Source organism: Eleginops maclovinus, chromosome 12, assembly GCF_036324505.1.
Source record: "Eleginops maclovinus isolate JMC-PN-2008 ecotype Puerto Natales chromosome 12, JC_Emac_rtc_rv5, whole genome shotgun sequence".
Classification (NCBI taxonomy): domain Eukaryota; kingdom Metazoa; phylum Chordata; class Actinopteri; order Perciformes; family Eleginopidae; genus Eleginops; species Eleginops maclovinus.
Window position 1 is genome coordinate 199,280 of NC_086360.1, and position 16,669 is coordinate 215,948.

At 44.3% G+C, this 16,669-nt stretch overlaps 2 protein-coding genes across 3 annotated transcripts; both read right to left on the reverse strand.

Annotated features, from left to right (window-relative positions):
• Nucleotides 1-6,276: 6,276 nt before the first annotated feature.
• LOC134873883 (C-X-C motif chemokine 10-like) lies at nt 6,277-7,893 on the reverse strand. The gene is made up of 4 exons (XM_063897784.1): nt 7,748-7,893; nt 6,735-6,861; nt 6,584-6,661; nt 6,277-6,508 (listed from the first exon to the last, which is right to left on the reverse strand). The coding sequence occupies exons 1-4, from the start codon at nt 7,800-7,802 to the stop codon at nt 6,493-6,495; spliced, it is 276 nt and encodes a 91-aa protein (XP_063753854.1). The 5' UTR covers nt 7,803-7,893; the 3' UTR covers nt 6,277-6,492.
• Nucleotides 7,894-8,984: 1,091 nt separating this feature from the next.
• On the reverse strand, nt 8,985-13,421 carry LOC134872941 (E3 SUMO-protein ligase ZBED1-like). Of its 2 annotated transcripts, none has more exons than XM_063896308.1 (3): nt 11,354-13,421; nt 10,048-10,667; nt 8,985-9,870 (listed from the first exon to the last, which is right to left on the reverse strand). In XM_063896308.1, exons 1-3 carry the CDS (start codon nt 11,823-11,825, stop codon nt 9,457-9,459), a joined length of 1,506 nt encoding a protein of 501 aa, XP_063752378.1. In that variant the 5' UTR covers nt 11,826-13,421; the 3' UTR covers nt 8,985-9,456. The 2 variants fall into 2 exon arrangements, with proteins under 2 accessions (XP_063752378.1, XP_063752379.1); XM_063896309.1 differs by having other exon boundaries at nt 11,164-13,418.
• Between the last annotated feature and the right edge of the window lie 3,248 nt (nt 13,422-16,669).

A 16,669-nucleotide genomic window follows, 5' to 3' on the forward strand; every position in this document is an offset into this window, starting at 1 on the left:
TGGTCCGGATTGACTTGCGAAGAATCCCGTGTGCAGCAAAGGTGCTAAATTAGCACAAGTCATGATGTCAAAGGCACAAAAAGAGGTAATGACATTGTTACTCGGAGTGTTGACATATGTGTGTATGATTGACTGAGATGTATTCTGTACTACTTACCTGCTCCACACCATAAGGGGGTGCTATTGATTTTATATGAGATTAATATGGTTGGTGACGTCACACCCCCTATATATATATGAATGTTCTGCGCGTGATTTTTCTCTTGGCCCGCTCCCAATATGATGAAGGCTGGAAGAGCAGTTCCTTGGTTTGCTATATAATAAATATGCCCTAAAGGCTTAAGGAAGAATTTGTCTCGTCTACCTTTCTAGTGTTGCACTATTGGACTCCTGCTGTGTGTTGGCAGTACTCCTGCTAACACCAACAACAAAGCTAATATACCATGTTTTTACATGTCATGCAAATTGGAGTGAGCGCGTAGCTATCAGCTATCAGCTATTCCTAAACAGTAGCACGGCTAGTCAGCTTCTTACCTATCCATCTACCGTGCAAATAGGCAGAAAACTTAAGATAATACGAGATGTCTTGATAATGACGTGGCATGCCATTACAGAAGGAAAATATTACAAAAATACATTTTGTATAAAATCACAGTTGCACAAGACACGACAAGCAGTAGAGTAGAAATAATATATTTGTTGGATTTGAGAAAGTGAAAGGGGGGATGCCATAACTAACACGCACTAGCAATTACAAGACACAGCACATGTCGTCCTTGTGACAGCTGACAGCTCAAGACAAATGGAAGATTTCTATAAACTGTCAAAACAATACAAGAAAGGTGTACGAAAATAAATCGGTACATATTTGTGACTGATTTGAGAGTGGGGGCGACACATTTAGTCTAAGTTTCAGGCAATAAATGAGAAAAACGCCGAAGCAGTGAATAGCTAATCTGCCTAGCTAGCTAGGGTATTTCTAGACGGACGGCACTAGCATAACTTAAAACACATCACATGACCTTGTAACAGCTCGACAAATGGAAGATTTATATATGCTGGCGCAACATTACAAGAGAAGTGCATGAAAATATATCAGATGGGTGCATGTTTGTGACTGATTTGATAAAGTCAGGATGACAACTTGGTCTCGGTTTCAGGCAATAAATGGGAAACGAAACGCCGAAGCGGTGAATAGCTACACTGCATTGGCTAGCTAGCGGGTGTGTTGAGCTGAATTCTAACCTCAATCTCTCCCTGCTGGGTCACGTCTCGTGACTCCACCACCTGTGCGCTCGTTGTCGTTGTACCGGCGGCCCCACCGCCCGAACCCGAGGTTGAGCTGCCTGGTTCCCCATCATCTCCCACGGCCCCAGCAGCAGCCCCACTACCCAAACCTGAAGTCGAGCTTGTGCTTTTGAATAAGTCGGTGATTTTTGCATATTTTGCTGCGTCGTCTTTAAGTTTTTGCTTTCTCTTTTCCATTCGCTTCTCATGGCCACTTTTTTGTTTCTCCATTCTCCATGACTTGGGTCAAGTGAGGGCCTCTAGGGAGGGGCGGGCCTTCGAGAACCAAGGAATTTCATTGGACTAGCCAAATGTGCCTCAAGAGAAGCATCCAATGGGCCACGATGTGTCATGTTTTTACCGTCGCAATCAATAAAAAATATAATATATATAATGTATGTTTTGTTTCCGGCCCTGGGAAGGCCCAAAACGTTGGAGGGCCTGGCGGTATTTGCCCGGTACGCCAGATAGCCAGTCCAGCCTTGAGCACAGGGACCACTGGAGGACGTCGGGTCCTCAGGCCACCCTCATGAAGTCTGTTTCTGGTTGTTTGGTCCGAGTCATTCACACCAGTGGCCTGCTGCTGGTCATTGTAGGGCTCTGGCAGTGCTCCTACTGTTCCTCCTTGCACAAACTAGCAGATACCGGTCCTGCTGATGGTTAAGGAACTTCTACAGCCCTGTCCCGCTCTCCTAGAGTAACTGTCTGCCTCCTTGAATCTCCTCCATGCTCTTGAGACTGTGCTGGGAGACACAGCAAACCTTCTGGCAATGGCACGAGTTGGACTGCCGGTGCAAACTCTGTAGGGTCCAGGTATCGCCTCATGCTACCAGTAGAGACACTGATCCTAGCCAAATGCAGAACTAGAGAAAATAAGTCAGAAAAGATGAGGAAGGGAAAAATGTCAGTGGCCTCCACCTGGAAAACCATTCCTGTATTGTAACACCAAAGCAGCTGAAACTGATTAACCCCCCCTCTGCTACTTTACTGACCAGATCAATATCCTAGAAGTTGACTTTACTGCTCTAAAAAGTGTTCCTTTTTTTGAGCAGTACATTTGAGTGTGTCTCTACTAGCTTTGTGGATGACCCACATTGGATGATTCCCACCTGGCAATCACCCATCAGCGCCCTCTCCAGCTTCACACCAGCAACTGTCTCTACTATCTCTGATCTCATCACCAAAGCCAGGCCCACCACCTGTCATATGGATTGCCTCCCCACTGTCTTGGTCAGAGCCTGTCTTTCCTCTGCCTCCCCAATAATTGCAAGAATCATGAATTCCTCCCTCACCACGGGAACTGTACCATCCCACCTCAGAATGGCTGCAGTCACACCCACTCTCAAAAACCCTGATGCTGATGGAGCTGATCTGAAGGATTACAGGCCTATCTCCAACCTCTCCTTCATCTTCAAAACTTTTGAAACACAGTACCGAAACAGCCCTGTTCAAAATCACAAACGACCTCTGATCACCATCCTCATCCTCCTCGACCTCACATCTGCCTTTGACACCATTTCCCACCCACTGCTCATCAGAGGTCTGGCAGACATTGGGATCACTCATCCTCATCTTTTTCATCTTACCAATACAGTATACAACTCAATAACCACAAGACCAGCTGCTCCACTGTTTCACATTGTGTCCCCCATGGTTCAGTTTTGGGTCCACTCCCTTCATCATTTACCTCCTTCCCCTTGACACTATCCTCCGTCACCATGATGTCCAATTTCACTGCGATGCTGACGACACACAGATCTACATATCCACCAAACCCAACGCTGCCCACACTGGAACTTTCTCCCTTGAGGCAATACAATATGGTCTTCCTGGCCTCCTGTCAACGTTATGGAATTAGCAAACCAAGCTAGGATGCTAGCAACGGCCACGATTTTTTTCAAATATACCGCAGTGGAACTCATGAGCCTTAGCTCTAACACATCTCCCGAGTTGCCTTGAGGTGATAAAATCTCTCCATCTCCTGCGTCGTCCCCCCTATGTCCATAGGGCTGCCCGTCATTAGTTTATTTATTTTCATGAAACTTTGCCTGTCCCAGCTGTTTGGTGCCATGCCTCACATTGGCGACGTCATCGATGCAAACCACGACCATCACATGCAAATCTGCTATCCTTGGTCTGTGTGTAGACACTGCTCTAACCAGGACAACATCATTCATGCTGCTTAACATTCGCTCATTGACCTTGACCTCATCTTTGAAAAATCACTGGATTTTTTATGTCTTACTGAGACATGGCAGAACCAACAAGTGTTTATAATTCTCAACCAAGCCACTCCCCCAGGTTATGGCTATATCCAGAACTGCTTGCCACTGTTTGCCCGAAATCCCCGTCTACCATCCTGCTGGGTGATTTTAACATTCATGTGGATTCCAGCAGCTGCTCCCTTGCTTCTGATTTCCTTTCACTGCTCGACTGCTTTAATTTTACACAACATGTACAGGGCCCCACAAATGACAAAGGGCACACTCTGGACCTGGTGTGCTGTGCTGGCATAACCCCCTCCCACCTGCAGTGCACTGACCTGGCTGTCTCTGACCACCTTGCCATTCTATTCTTGGTCCCTGTGCCTCTCCCTAAGCAGTGCACTAAACGGCCCATCATGTTCAGGAACATCAAACAGGTGTGTACGTCAACACTATCTGGCACCCTAGCGACCCACCTCGCCACCTACCACCCCTACGAAACAATTGATGGCATGGTGGAACACTACAACCGTGCCCTCTCTCTCAGCCTGGACTTTGTAGCACCTCTCACCACGCGTTACGTGTCTTTCTCTCGTCCCGCCCCCTGGTTCACCCCTGAGCTCCGCAGGATGAAAACCACAGGACGTTGGCTCGAGAGACGATACAGAAGATCAGGCCTCACTGTCCAAGTGGACAACATCCACCGGCAGCTCCAGTCTCCTGGGCTCTCCCTGTGCCCCTCACTGCCCGAACAGGATGAGGAGTGACCAAGTCAAAAAACTGGTCACCTCAGCCAAGTCTTCAACCAGCAGTCTTGACCCAATGGCCACCACTCTGGTAAAGGCCTGTCTTCCCATCCTCTGCCATCCAGTGGAAAACATCATCAATGCTTCTGTTGCCTCTGGTGTGGTACCATTAAGCTTTAAAATGGCAGCAGTCATCCCCACTCTCAAAAAGCCAGGCTCTGACCCAGACGACCCCAACAACTACCGTCCAATCTCCAACCTCCCTTTCCTCAGCAAAATCTTGGAAAGAGCAGTGGCTGCACAGCTCCAACATCACCTGTCCCACCATGAGCTCTTTGAACCTCTCCAATTTGGTTTTAGAACCCACCATAGCACTGAGACAGCCCTCATCAAAATCACTAATGACCTTCTGCTTGCTGCCGACAATGGCCTCATCTCCATCCTCATCCTCCTTGACCTTTCTGCAGCTTTTGATACAGTCTCCCATACCATCCTTCTCCACCGCTTCTCTGAGCTCATCGGGCTCAGTGGTTCAGCACTGTCCTGGTTCCGGTCCTACCTCACAGACCGGAAACAATTCATCACCCTAAATGGCTCCAACTCTCATACAGCACCCATCAACCATGGCGTGCCCCAGGCCTCTGTGCTAGGTCCTCTGCTGTTCACTATTTACGTGCTACCCCTAGATCATATCATTTAAACATGGACTCAACTTCCACTGCTATGCCGATGATACCCAACTCTATATCAGCACAAACCCCTCCTCCCAGCTCCCACCCACACAACTTGTCAACTACCAGCAGGAACTCAAATCATGGATGACCACAAACCTACTCAAACTAAACAGCAATAAGACAGAGCTCATGGTGGTGGCCCCTGCACCACTGCTCAGGAAAATTGGTGACCTGGCCCTGGTTGTGGATGGCTGCTCCATTTCCCCATCTCCTGAGGTGCGCAACCTGGGCGTCATCCTGAACTCCACTCTCTCCTTCCGGTCCCCCACATCAACAACATCACCAAGTCTGCCTTCTACCACCTCAGAAACATCTCACGACTCCGGCCTTCAGTCACAGAGACACTCATCCATGCCTTCATCACCTCCCGTCTGGACTACTGCAACGGTGTCCTGTCTGGACTGCCCACCAAGGCAGACTCCAGTACGTCCAGAACTCAGCTGCCAGGGTTCTAACTCACACAAAACCCTGGCAGCATATCACTCCCATCCTCCAACAGCTCCACTGGTTGCCAGTCAAGTCACGCATCACCTACAAGATCCTCCTGCTCACCTACAAATCTCTCCATGGACTCTCACCACAATACCTCACCGATCTCCTCCACCCTTACACTCAGTCACGTTCCCTGCGGTCCTCTGACAAGGACCTGCTGGCCACTCCCCGCACCAGATTGAGAACTTTTGGGGACAGGGCCTTCTCTGCCAATGCTCCCACACTCTGGAACAGTCTGCCACTCCACGTCCGCTCTGCCCAATCACTGCCCATGTTCAAAAAGCACCTCAAAACATTTCTCTGCACTAAGTCCTTTGATCCCTAACCCCCACTCCCCTTTTCACCTCCCTATTTGTAAAGCGACCTTGGGTACCATGAAAGGCGCTATATAAGTTTAAGTTGTTATTATTATTATGAATGGTTTGGTTTTCAAGGCAATATTAAATCCTGCCTCAAATTCTTACGTCATGTTGTTCTCAAATAATGAAACAAGGCATAAATAACGATTTTCAACTTAAATATTTTTGTTAATTGAGATCCACTGTATTTATTTTGCACACCATTCAATACCTTCAGCAATGTTCTGAATATGGATCTGAGGAGGGCAGAATATGACTGTTGATGAAATAGAGCTGACACATAGCTGTTACTAAAGTGATGTTGAACTATGACAGGTGGGGGTCCAGACACTGTACTTCTGGACATGTACACCACTACGACTAAAATAGCTGTTTCACATTTCTGTAGTGTCAGTCAGCACATGATGTTGCCTGGTCTCAGGCTGTGTTGTGTTAACAAGAAGACTCAGTCCACTCCAGTGTGATTCTTTAATTCAAAAAGACCATTTAAGTAAAAGGGCAGAAACAGAAGACAACATTTTGTTTGCACACTAACTGTATTTACATGACGAAGACAGTGAGCATGAACAACTCCCTCTGTTATAGATGCAGTTTTTCTGTCCCCCTCTGTGCAGTCTCAGAGTCCTGCTGAGCTCCATGTAGTTTGACTGGAAGCTGTCTTGCTCTCAATTCATTTTTTTCCATGCCTGAGTAAACATATGACACTATTAGTAAATGTTTAGTTATGATTTCTGAAGTTAGAGCAGGCCAGCTGATCTTACCTGCTTCTGTTTGTGAGAATTAACTTTCCAAGTTTTGATTGAGGATTAATACAATATTCGACATTTGATATCCAAATACTGGGAGAGAAGAGAGCCGTGTTAGACGAAGAAAATGCAATGTATATTTTGCTTCATTCAGCTGATTGCTCACATAATCTCTCTGTGTTGGCAGAACGCGCTGGGCTCATGTATGGCCGGCTGTCCCTGGATTTGCTGCGGGTTGACCCTGTTGACAAACTTCAAACACTTGCACTTATTGGATTTGTTTGCTGGATGTCCTGGGGGAAGAAAAGACCATTTATTATCATGTTGTTCAGGGGATACTGAACTACAAATTGCCCCTGTGGGCATGTGTATGTTAACCTCACTGGTCATACAAAGTAATAATAATGTCATCTCTTCGGTTAGTCAGGAAACTCAACCAGGAACATTTAATTATAAATAATACTATATGTGCCATTATAATGTACAAAGATCTAAAGACAACCATTTGTTTCCTATTAATAAAAATGATATTATACCATTAAATATCACATACATCAATGCAATAAAATGATTCTACTTTAGAAAAAACTATTGGATCTCTTGCTAACAATTAAAACATATGTATGTGTTATAATTATAATATAACTTAATTAGTCTGAATCATCAGTTTTGATATTTTCTCACACACATTTAGCATGAAAACGAACCGGACAGAAAACAGTTGACTGCACACAGCATATAGACTGTATATGTATTTACATATAATTAGGAGTCATGCTTTACTGTGTCCAGAGAGCTGCCTGATGAGAGACTGAACCAGAGCTGCAGAGTTACTGTCAAACCAAAACTATGACCTGATTAAAACTTTGAGCTCCAATCTCATTGTTCAAAGTGCCTCCCGCATCCATCGACATTTTTGAGGTAAAACATATTGCACAAATGTCAGCTTCTGCTTGCCACGCAGACAGTCCCAGAAAGTCATCTGTCTGTGTTGCAACTATGTAACCCCAAACCCAACTTCAAAACAAACACATGAAGGTTTAGCTTGAATGACGAGAAATAAGATGTGCCACACTTAACGTGAAATAACCCCACATAATTAAACCGTTACAAAAAGGACAAGCGGGTAAAACATTTCAGCTCCTGTACTACAGTGGACTGTAAAACTTCTTACAGTACCTTGTGCAGAGAGGACCAGCAGGCAGCAGAGTAGGGCAGTAAGTGCTGGATGCATGGTGGACAGCTGCTCACAGGTCCAGTTCTTCCTTCAGTGGAGATTCCTGATGCAGTACAGCTCAAAAGAGGTGTCTTTTATACACTGGACACACATGATGCAATGGTTTAACATGACTTTCATTTTCTTTGTCCCTTCCTTTTTTCTCCAAAAAGCCTGTTTCCCAGAATCAGAGAGAGCATGTTTGGCATATGACTCGTCAAATCGAAATACAATGCTGACTTGCAAACGTTGGGGGAGAGACAAAAATCATATTGCTTAGGACTATAAGATTCAAACACAGTCATGAAACGCTATATTATCATTCAGTGTTTCTTCCAGTACATATCCTCTCAAATGTTCATTGCGAGCAAATGTCTACAGAATATTTTGCAATAATAAAGCGATGTATTGCCATCCTTAAGCAATGTAGGCTTTAAATATTAAACTTAAAAAAAAACATTAAAACATAACAATTCATTAAAATGTCAATAACAAAAAAAGAGAGAAGGACAACATCACAAGAGAATGAAAGAATATGCAGCGATATAAAGCTGTTTACATTTTAGACATGGAAAAACATGTACATAAATATACATTCACACACAGATATACTGAGAAGTCATATTTCAGATATTGTTGTAGTTGGCTTCAAACTATAAGGTTAAAGTTAAATAATAAATGAAACACCTTAGATACATTCTGCATTCCTTCAGTTTCATTTTAAAAGAGTTGCCTGCTTGTGGTTTGAGGGGAATTCCCCAGTTCAGACACAACCTTCTTAATATAAGATAATGATTAGAAGCAGTTATTGTCATTAAACATGTACGATGAAAAAGAGAAAAGCTTCTCCTCTTTAAGGTGCCATCCAAATCATTCGGAATACACAACATAAAACAACAAAGACACGAAATATAACGAAATTATGTGCATAATAAATGTTGCACATGTATGGGTTATTGCACAGGCAAGGAAGACTAAGCGGTATTAGTGCAAGAGTTCAGTGCCATGAATGCTCTGGGAAAAAATGGTCCGCTTTAATACACCCGCACCTCCCAGAAGCGATGATTGTGTTGATCGCTGAGCTGAAGTCAATAGAGCTGAGAGCTATGGCTATGGCGTCTTCAGATCTATTCTTTAATGTGATGTAGCACCAGCCTCTCGAAGCACTTCATAATCACTGTAAGAGCCATAGTACTAGGGCTGAACGATTTTAAGAAAAAATTGAAATTGCGATTTTTCTGGCAGAGATTGCGATTTCGATTTCAACCACGATTTTTTTTATTGAAACAAGTTTCAGTGTAACAACAAAGTGGAGCAAAAAAAAGAAGTCTTACCTTAAAAGTAGTGCAAAATGGCTCAAAGGAGCTAGCTTATGAACCTCAACATCAGCAGCAGTTACAGATATTCAACCCGTGTATTCAGAAACCTGTGCTTCTTCTTCAAATAAAGTGGCAAGAGGAAGTGAAATGTAAAGGTAGTAAAAATAAATAATAATAATAATAATTTAAAAAGTTTAAATGACCCTACAGTTTCCTCATCAACAAAAGATGTCCAACTGGTTAAATTATTTAACATCTAGTCGGTAAACAAAAGATAAGTAAAAAAGAGTGAACACCTTTTTTAATGGAACAAAGACATGTCAGGGTAAGGTGCAGAAGAACAACAACAAAAATCAATAAATCTTCCCCTTCCCCAGATTTTTGGCCAAGAAAACCAACATGTCAACCTTTGCTGGCTTCAGACTTGCACGCTGACATGTGACAATATTGCCACTGGCACTGAACAGTCTCTCTGATGGTGCACTCGTTGCTGGTATGCAAAGGTACTTACGAGCCAACTTGCTAAGCCATGGGAAGTTGACATTGTGCACTCTCCACCAGGCCAGTGGATCTTGCTCTCCATCAATGGTAGGAGTTATGAGGTAGTTGTCCAGTTCTGCTTTAATGGTATCCTCCAACTGCACAGTAGAGGAAGCAGGGACCGCCTTGGTCTTGAAAAAGCTGCCCAGTGACCGCTTTCGCTTTGTAGAGGTGGATGGTGGTTCTTCTTCTGCACTCAGGGGCATGGGATGGGTTGTGACACACAACTGCAACACACAGTAATAAGAAGCATCAATGTTTTGCTATCAGTTGTGATTAAGACCAACGAGGCATTTTGTCTAAAAGTTTAAAATGTCAGTAGAGTATAGTTCAAAAATTAAAAATTAAAAACACAAATACAACTTTGTTTTATTTTGAAACAACAAAGAAAAAGGAAAGCTTACCTTTTGTGCCACCTGTTCCATTTCCATCTTCACTCTGTCTTTGATGTATGGGACATTCTCTTCACTTATGTAGCTCTTCTTGAATCTTGGATCAAGGAAGGATGTGATGTCCAAGAGCTCCTGTGTCACTGGGTCGCTGTATTTCTCTTCAATGTAGTGGAGAGCTCTTGATTTGATCTCCTTGGTGAGATTCGTGTCCTGGTCAGTTTCAGCAAGCGTTGCTGTTCTGAGGAGATGGAGCACTGGCTTCAGGTATGACACGCTTACGTAGTCCTCACCTGAGAGGGCGTCTTTGAACTCCTGAGGAGGACCGAGGGCATTGTTTACAGATTCAAGGACATCTGTGTCTTGCCAAGTGGGGACCAGGTGCCGCGTCTTCCTGTCTTCAGACAGAACCTGGCACAGTGCCTTGCTCTGCTCCAACACCCTCCCAATCATTTTCTGCCCGGAGCCCCATCGTGTCGGACATTCAGTGACCAGTGACTGTTGAGGTAGGTTCAAGTCTTGCTGTGCCTGTTTTAGTGCCGCCTTCTTCTTCCAGCTGTGAGTGAAGACCGCAACCAGCTGCTTGCAAAGTCCTGTGGCCCGTTTGATTCTTTGCTCATCTTTGACAGCATTTTCTGGGGGAAAACATTACATGTATTACAGTATGAAAAGCCATAAGGATAGCTCATAACACAGTATTCATATCATACCATTGATTACATCTGTTGTCATCTTGTATTTAGTTCAATGACGTTTTTTTAGCAGCAGACTTCAGGTGGTACTACCACAGGAAGTTATTGCCCATAAATTAATTTGTAATTGGTAATTAATGCACAAGCAATTAATATGCTTCTTAGATATTCCACTAAAAACCAAAAAATCATTTAATCCGTATAGTGGCATCAGCTGATGTTGCACCAGCCTGACATGTGCTACTACTAAAACACGTTAGCCGTTTATTGTACCAAAAACACGTTTCCCCCTCGCACCGATACACACATTACATGGCCTCACTAATCCCTAATCCTTAAAACGTGCACACACACACACACACACACACACACACACACACACACACACACACACACACACACACACACACACACACACACACACACACACAAAGCTTACCGATGAAAGGGTTCATTTTTCTCCCTAGGATAAACAGTATGTTAAAGTAGCATTGCGCTAACAGTTGGTCAGCTAACGACAGCTTGACAACAAACTTCCCGGCGCTTCGTCCCCAGATAATACGAACTCTCACACTTGTAGTAACCTTGTAAACATACACACTCGCACAAACACACATTCTTGTACTTACCAATTGCAAGATGCAGCCTGTGTCCAAAGCACTGCAGTCTGGTCCATTGGTTAAGTCCCATTGCTTTGACCATATTTGAAGCGTTGTCTGTTGTTATGCACGTCTGGGCCTCTTCTTTTAGACCCCAGTTGGCCAAGCACTCCTTCAGCCCCATGGCAATATTCTCCCCGGTATGGTCAGTGGGGAAGTATGCTGTCTGCAGGCAGCGGCTACACAACTCGAAGTTGGCGTTGACGAAATGCACGGTCAAACTCATGTAGGGCTCGGTCGTTCTGCTTGACCACAGATCAGTAGTTGACGCATAAAACTCCGTGTTTTCCAGCTCATTTACAACTTTGGCATTACATTCTGCGTAGAGCTGTGGGATGGCAACTTGATTGAAGTATGTGCGGGAGGGCAGAACATACCTCTTATCCATTGTGCGTAGCAAACGTTTAAATGCGTCTTTGGTCACGGTGTTTACAGACACCATGTCCTTCGATATGTAAGTCGGGCAGTGGTAATCTCCTTGTGTCTTCGGCTAGTTCTTTCATAAGGCGTCACACTGGCGAACAATGATGTTATTGTTGGCTGTTTTGCCGAAGTATCGCTGCTGCTTGATGTTTCACAGTTCTTTTTCGCCATGCACTCATCATACAAGTTCAGGTGGTGAATTCTCAAGTGGCGATGTAAATTGGTGGTATTGCCACCCGATGTAGCCACTTTTACACGACATGTTTGGCACAACACCTGTTTCTGGTGTTCATCACTGGCCTCAAATCCAAAATACTGCCAAATGACCGACGTGCTGTTTTTCTTTGCTATTAATTTCGTCGGCTCCGCTTCTGCTCCTGCTTCAGCCATGCTTGAAATTGAATGACGAGCTACACACTGACTTGGGTGGCGAACACGTGATCTGGTCACGCGCAGCCTGCAGCTTTCTGATCAGTAGCTGACACAGAGCCTTGGGCATTCATGTGAAATTATTGACGAAATTATTATTATTGTTCTGCCCTCCATAAGCTTTTGGTAGCTTTGGGTTTTATATGTGGGGAAATACTGCCACCTAGTGGACAGTATTATTTACAAAGTCACGCAGGTTTAGTTTCTTTTTCATTGACGAGTTGACCTCAGTTAGAAGAGCACACGGATTCAGCCACTGCCGAAATTCCTCCTCGAAGAGCTACCTTTTCACGCGTGAGCTTTGGACATTATTAGTCTGTAAGTGTCTATCATTTGTTAGTACATTCAATGCCATGTAAATAATTAGGAATATACGATGAATATTAGTTTCTACATGCTCTATGATAATGTCACTTAGCTATGCTAGCTCTCGTGGTATCATGCTATTATCTTCGTGAAATTTATGTATCCTTTGTTTCTGTTTGTTTTCAGTTTTACAAAAACGAATGTCCTGTATAAATACTTGCTTGGTGAACAAAGTAAACGGAAGAAAAACCAACACTTCTTGCCTCGCTTGAGTTCATCAACTTTATTTATTAGACGACAAATTGTAAGCTAGCTATCTAGTTCTGCAAGCTAGAGAACGCAGCACGAGGACTGCATAATTATTAATATGCACCAAGCAAAAACCGCAGCTTTGACGATCCCAAAATCGTGTTGTCTGAGATCGCGATTTTCGGTCCAAAACGATAGATCGTTCAGCCCTAGGCTACACAACTCGAAGTTGGCGTTGACGAAATGCACGGTCAAACTCATGTAGGGCTCGGTCGTTCTGCTTGACCACAGATCAGTAGTTGACGCATAAAACTCCGTGTTTTCCAGCTCATTTACAACTTTGGCATTACATTCTGCGTAGAGCTGTGGGATGGCAACTTGATTGAAGTATGTGCGGGAGGGCAGAACATACCTCTTATCCATTGTGCGTAGCAAACGTTTAAATGCGTCTTTGGTCACGGTGTTTACAGACACCATGTCCTTCGATATGTAAGTCGGGCAGTGGTAATCTCCTTGTGTCTTCGGCTAGTTCTTTCATAAGGCGTCACACTGGCGAACAATGATGTTATTGTTGGCTGTTTTGCCGAAGTATCGCTGCTGCTTGATGTTTCACAGTTCTTTTTCGCCATGCACTCACCATACAAGTTCAGGTGGTGAATTCTCAAGTGGCGATGTAAATTGGTGGTATTGCCACCCGATGTAGCCACTTTTACACGACATGTTTGGCACAACACCTGTTTCTGGTGTTCATCACTGGCCTCAAATCCAAAATACTGCCAAATGACCGACGTGCTGTTTTTCTTTGCTATTAATTTCGTCAGCTCCGCTTCTGCTCCTGCTTCAGCCATGCTTGAAATTGAATGACGAGCTACACACTGACTTGGGTGGCGAACACGTGATCTGGTCACGCGCAGCCTGCAGCTTTCTGATCAGTAGCTGACACAGAGCCTTGGGCATTCATGTGAAATTATTGACGAAATTATTATTATTGTTCTGCCCTCCATAAGCTTTTGGTAGCTTTGGGTTTTATATGTGGGGAAATACTGCCACCTAGTGGACAGTATTATTTACAAAGTCACGCAGGTTTAGTTTCTTTTTCATTGACGAGTTGACCTCAGTTAGAAGAGCACACGGATTCAGCCACTGCCGAAATTCCTCCTCGAAGAGCTACCTTTTCACGCGTGAGCTTTGGACATTATTAGTCTGTAAGTGTCTATCATTTGTTAGTACATTCAATGCCATGTAAATAATTAGGAATATACGATGAATATTAGTTTCTACATGCTCTATGATAATGTCACTTAGCTATGCTAGCTCTCGTGGTATCATGCTATTATCTTCGTGAAATTTATGTATCCTTTGTTTCTGTTTGTTTTCAGTTTTACAAAAACGAATGTCCTGTATAAATACTTGCTTGGTGAACAAAGTAAACGGAAGAAAAACCAACACTTCTTGCCTCGCTTGAGTTCATCAACTTTATTTATTAGACGACAAATTGTAAGCTAGCTGTCTAGTTCTGCAAGCTAGAGAACGCAGCACGAGGACTGCATAATTATTAATATGCACCAAGCAAAAACCGCAGCTTTGACGATCCCAAAATCGTGTTGTCTGAGATCGCGATTTTCGGTCCAAAACGATAGATCGTTCAGCCCTACATAGTACGGTAGTCATTAAGGCTGTCTGTGGTTTCTTTGAATGGTAGTGGCTGTTTTCAGGTAGGGTGGGATAACAACGTGTTTCTGGGAGGGAATGCTGGTGAAGACTTGTGAGGGCTGGTTGGCACACGCTCTGAGCACCTCCCGCGTACTCAATCAGGACCAGCAGCCGTCCTGGGGTTCAGTCTTCTGAGCACCCGTCTAACATCATGCTCTTCTACAATGAGCGTGGGGGTGCTGGAAGCTGTTGGCGGCTGGGGTGGAGTGGCCGATTGCTGCTGTGGTGTCTGGAAGCGAACAAAAAAGCAGTTCAGTTCCTCTGCCAGTGACACACTTGAGTCCCCAGCTCCTGTAGTTGGTAATGTTCTTAATGCCTTGCGCCCCTCCTCCCCTGCCTTGGGTTTGTTCGCTGTGAGGTGGTCCTCTATCCTCATTTGACCTAAAGGCAGAGTCACAGGCCTTGAGGAGCATAGTGACCCGGCCAGTCACCCAGGGTTTCTGGTCCGGGAAAACCCTGAAACCATTTTTACATAGAGACATTTTCAATACAGTATTTGTTGTAAGACAGTATTGTCTCTGTGTAATGGTGTTGAGCAGGAGAGAGAGTGCAGTGCTGACGTTAGCATGAGGTGGTATGTATACAGCCGTGACAATCACTACAGCTCTCTAGGTAGAAAAAGCGGTCGACATTTAACTGACATGATGGTCCTGATGGTGATGCTGATATTTCTCAGCACCTCTGGTTACAATACCAGTAAAACAACTGCTACTCTCCATTCCGCTGGCATGAATAGGCTTTCCTGTATCACTGAAAGTAGCCAGGCTCCTGTCAGGTGTAGAGGTCCTCCATGGATGGCAGCTCCATCCTGGTGATGTGCTGAGCAGTTTTCACCACCCTCTGTAGAGTCTTACGGTTGAGGGCGGTGCAACTGCCATACCAGGCGGTGATGCAGCCAGTCAGGATACTCTCGATGGTGCACCTGTAGAAGTTGCAGAGTATCCTGGAGTCCATGTTGAACTTCCGCAGCCTGCGGAGGAAGTAGAGCCGCTGTCGAGCCGTCTTGGATATGACCCTGGTGTGATGTGTCCATGTCAGGTCCTCACTGATGTTTACCCAGAGGAACCTGAAGCTGCTGACTCTCTCCACAGGAGTCCCGTCGATGGTGATGGGTGTGTGTGCCTCTCTCTGCCTCTTCCTGTAGTCCACAATCAGCTCCTTTGTTTTGCTGACGTTGAGATGGAGGTTGTTGTCCTGGCACCAAGATGTCAGGGCTCTGACCTCCTCTCTGTACGCCGTCTCGTCCGGGAAAACCCTGAAACCATTTTTACATAGAGACATTTTCAATACAGTATTTGTTGTAAGACAGTATTGTCTCTGTGTAATGGTGTTGAGCAGGAGAGAGAGTGCAGTGCTGACGTTAGCATGAGGTGGTATGTATACAGCCGTGACAATAACTACAGCTCTCTAGGTAGAAAAAGCGGTCGACATTTAACTGACATGATGGTCCTGATGGTGATGCTGATATTTCTCAGCACCTCTGGTTACAATACCAGTAAAACAACTGCTACTCTCCATTCCGCTGGCATGAATAGGCTTTCCTGTATCACTGAAAGTAGCCAGGCTCCTGTCAGAGAGTCTTCTTACAATAAACGTCCAAAACGCCGGATACACATACAGAAACACTGCAAAAACAGGATGTACACATCACATTCCTTTCACTAACTCACAGAGCTGTATTAATAACAGCACTTTCTCCCTCCTGAGGTGATCACTACAGAGAAAGGATGTGTGAATTATTATAAGGAGAGTTAACATTTTGTATTTTCTTATTTATTGTATGATTCAGTCATCATGTCGCCTCACCCTTATCACCTGCTCCAATTTTATTTTTTTTAAACCAGGTATTATAAAGCAGCACCCAGTGGCCCATGTCAGGTGATAGTTGGCACATATTCCAAAGTCTGAATTTATTTAATCAACCAGATGCGGGTTTTAGGGGCCCAAGAGGTTTTGAGGTGCATGTTTATAATATTCCTATTTCACTTGATTTAAAGTCCCAGTAATTTTGTTTCTGATGTTTGTAACTGTCATAAAGAGTGAAGGTGGTCATTTAAAATGATGCAGAAATGTAATGAATACGTGTATTTGACTATACACTTATTCATGTTTACATATAAGAGATAAAATATTGACACAGGAAACACTGGCCTTTTAAGGAAGTGT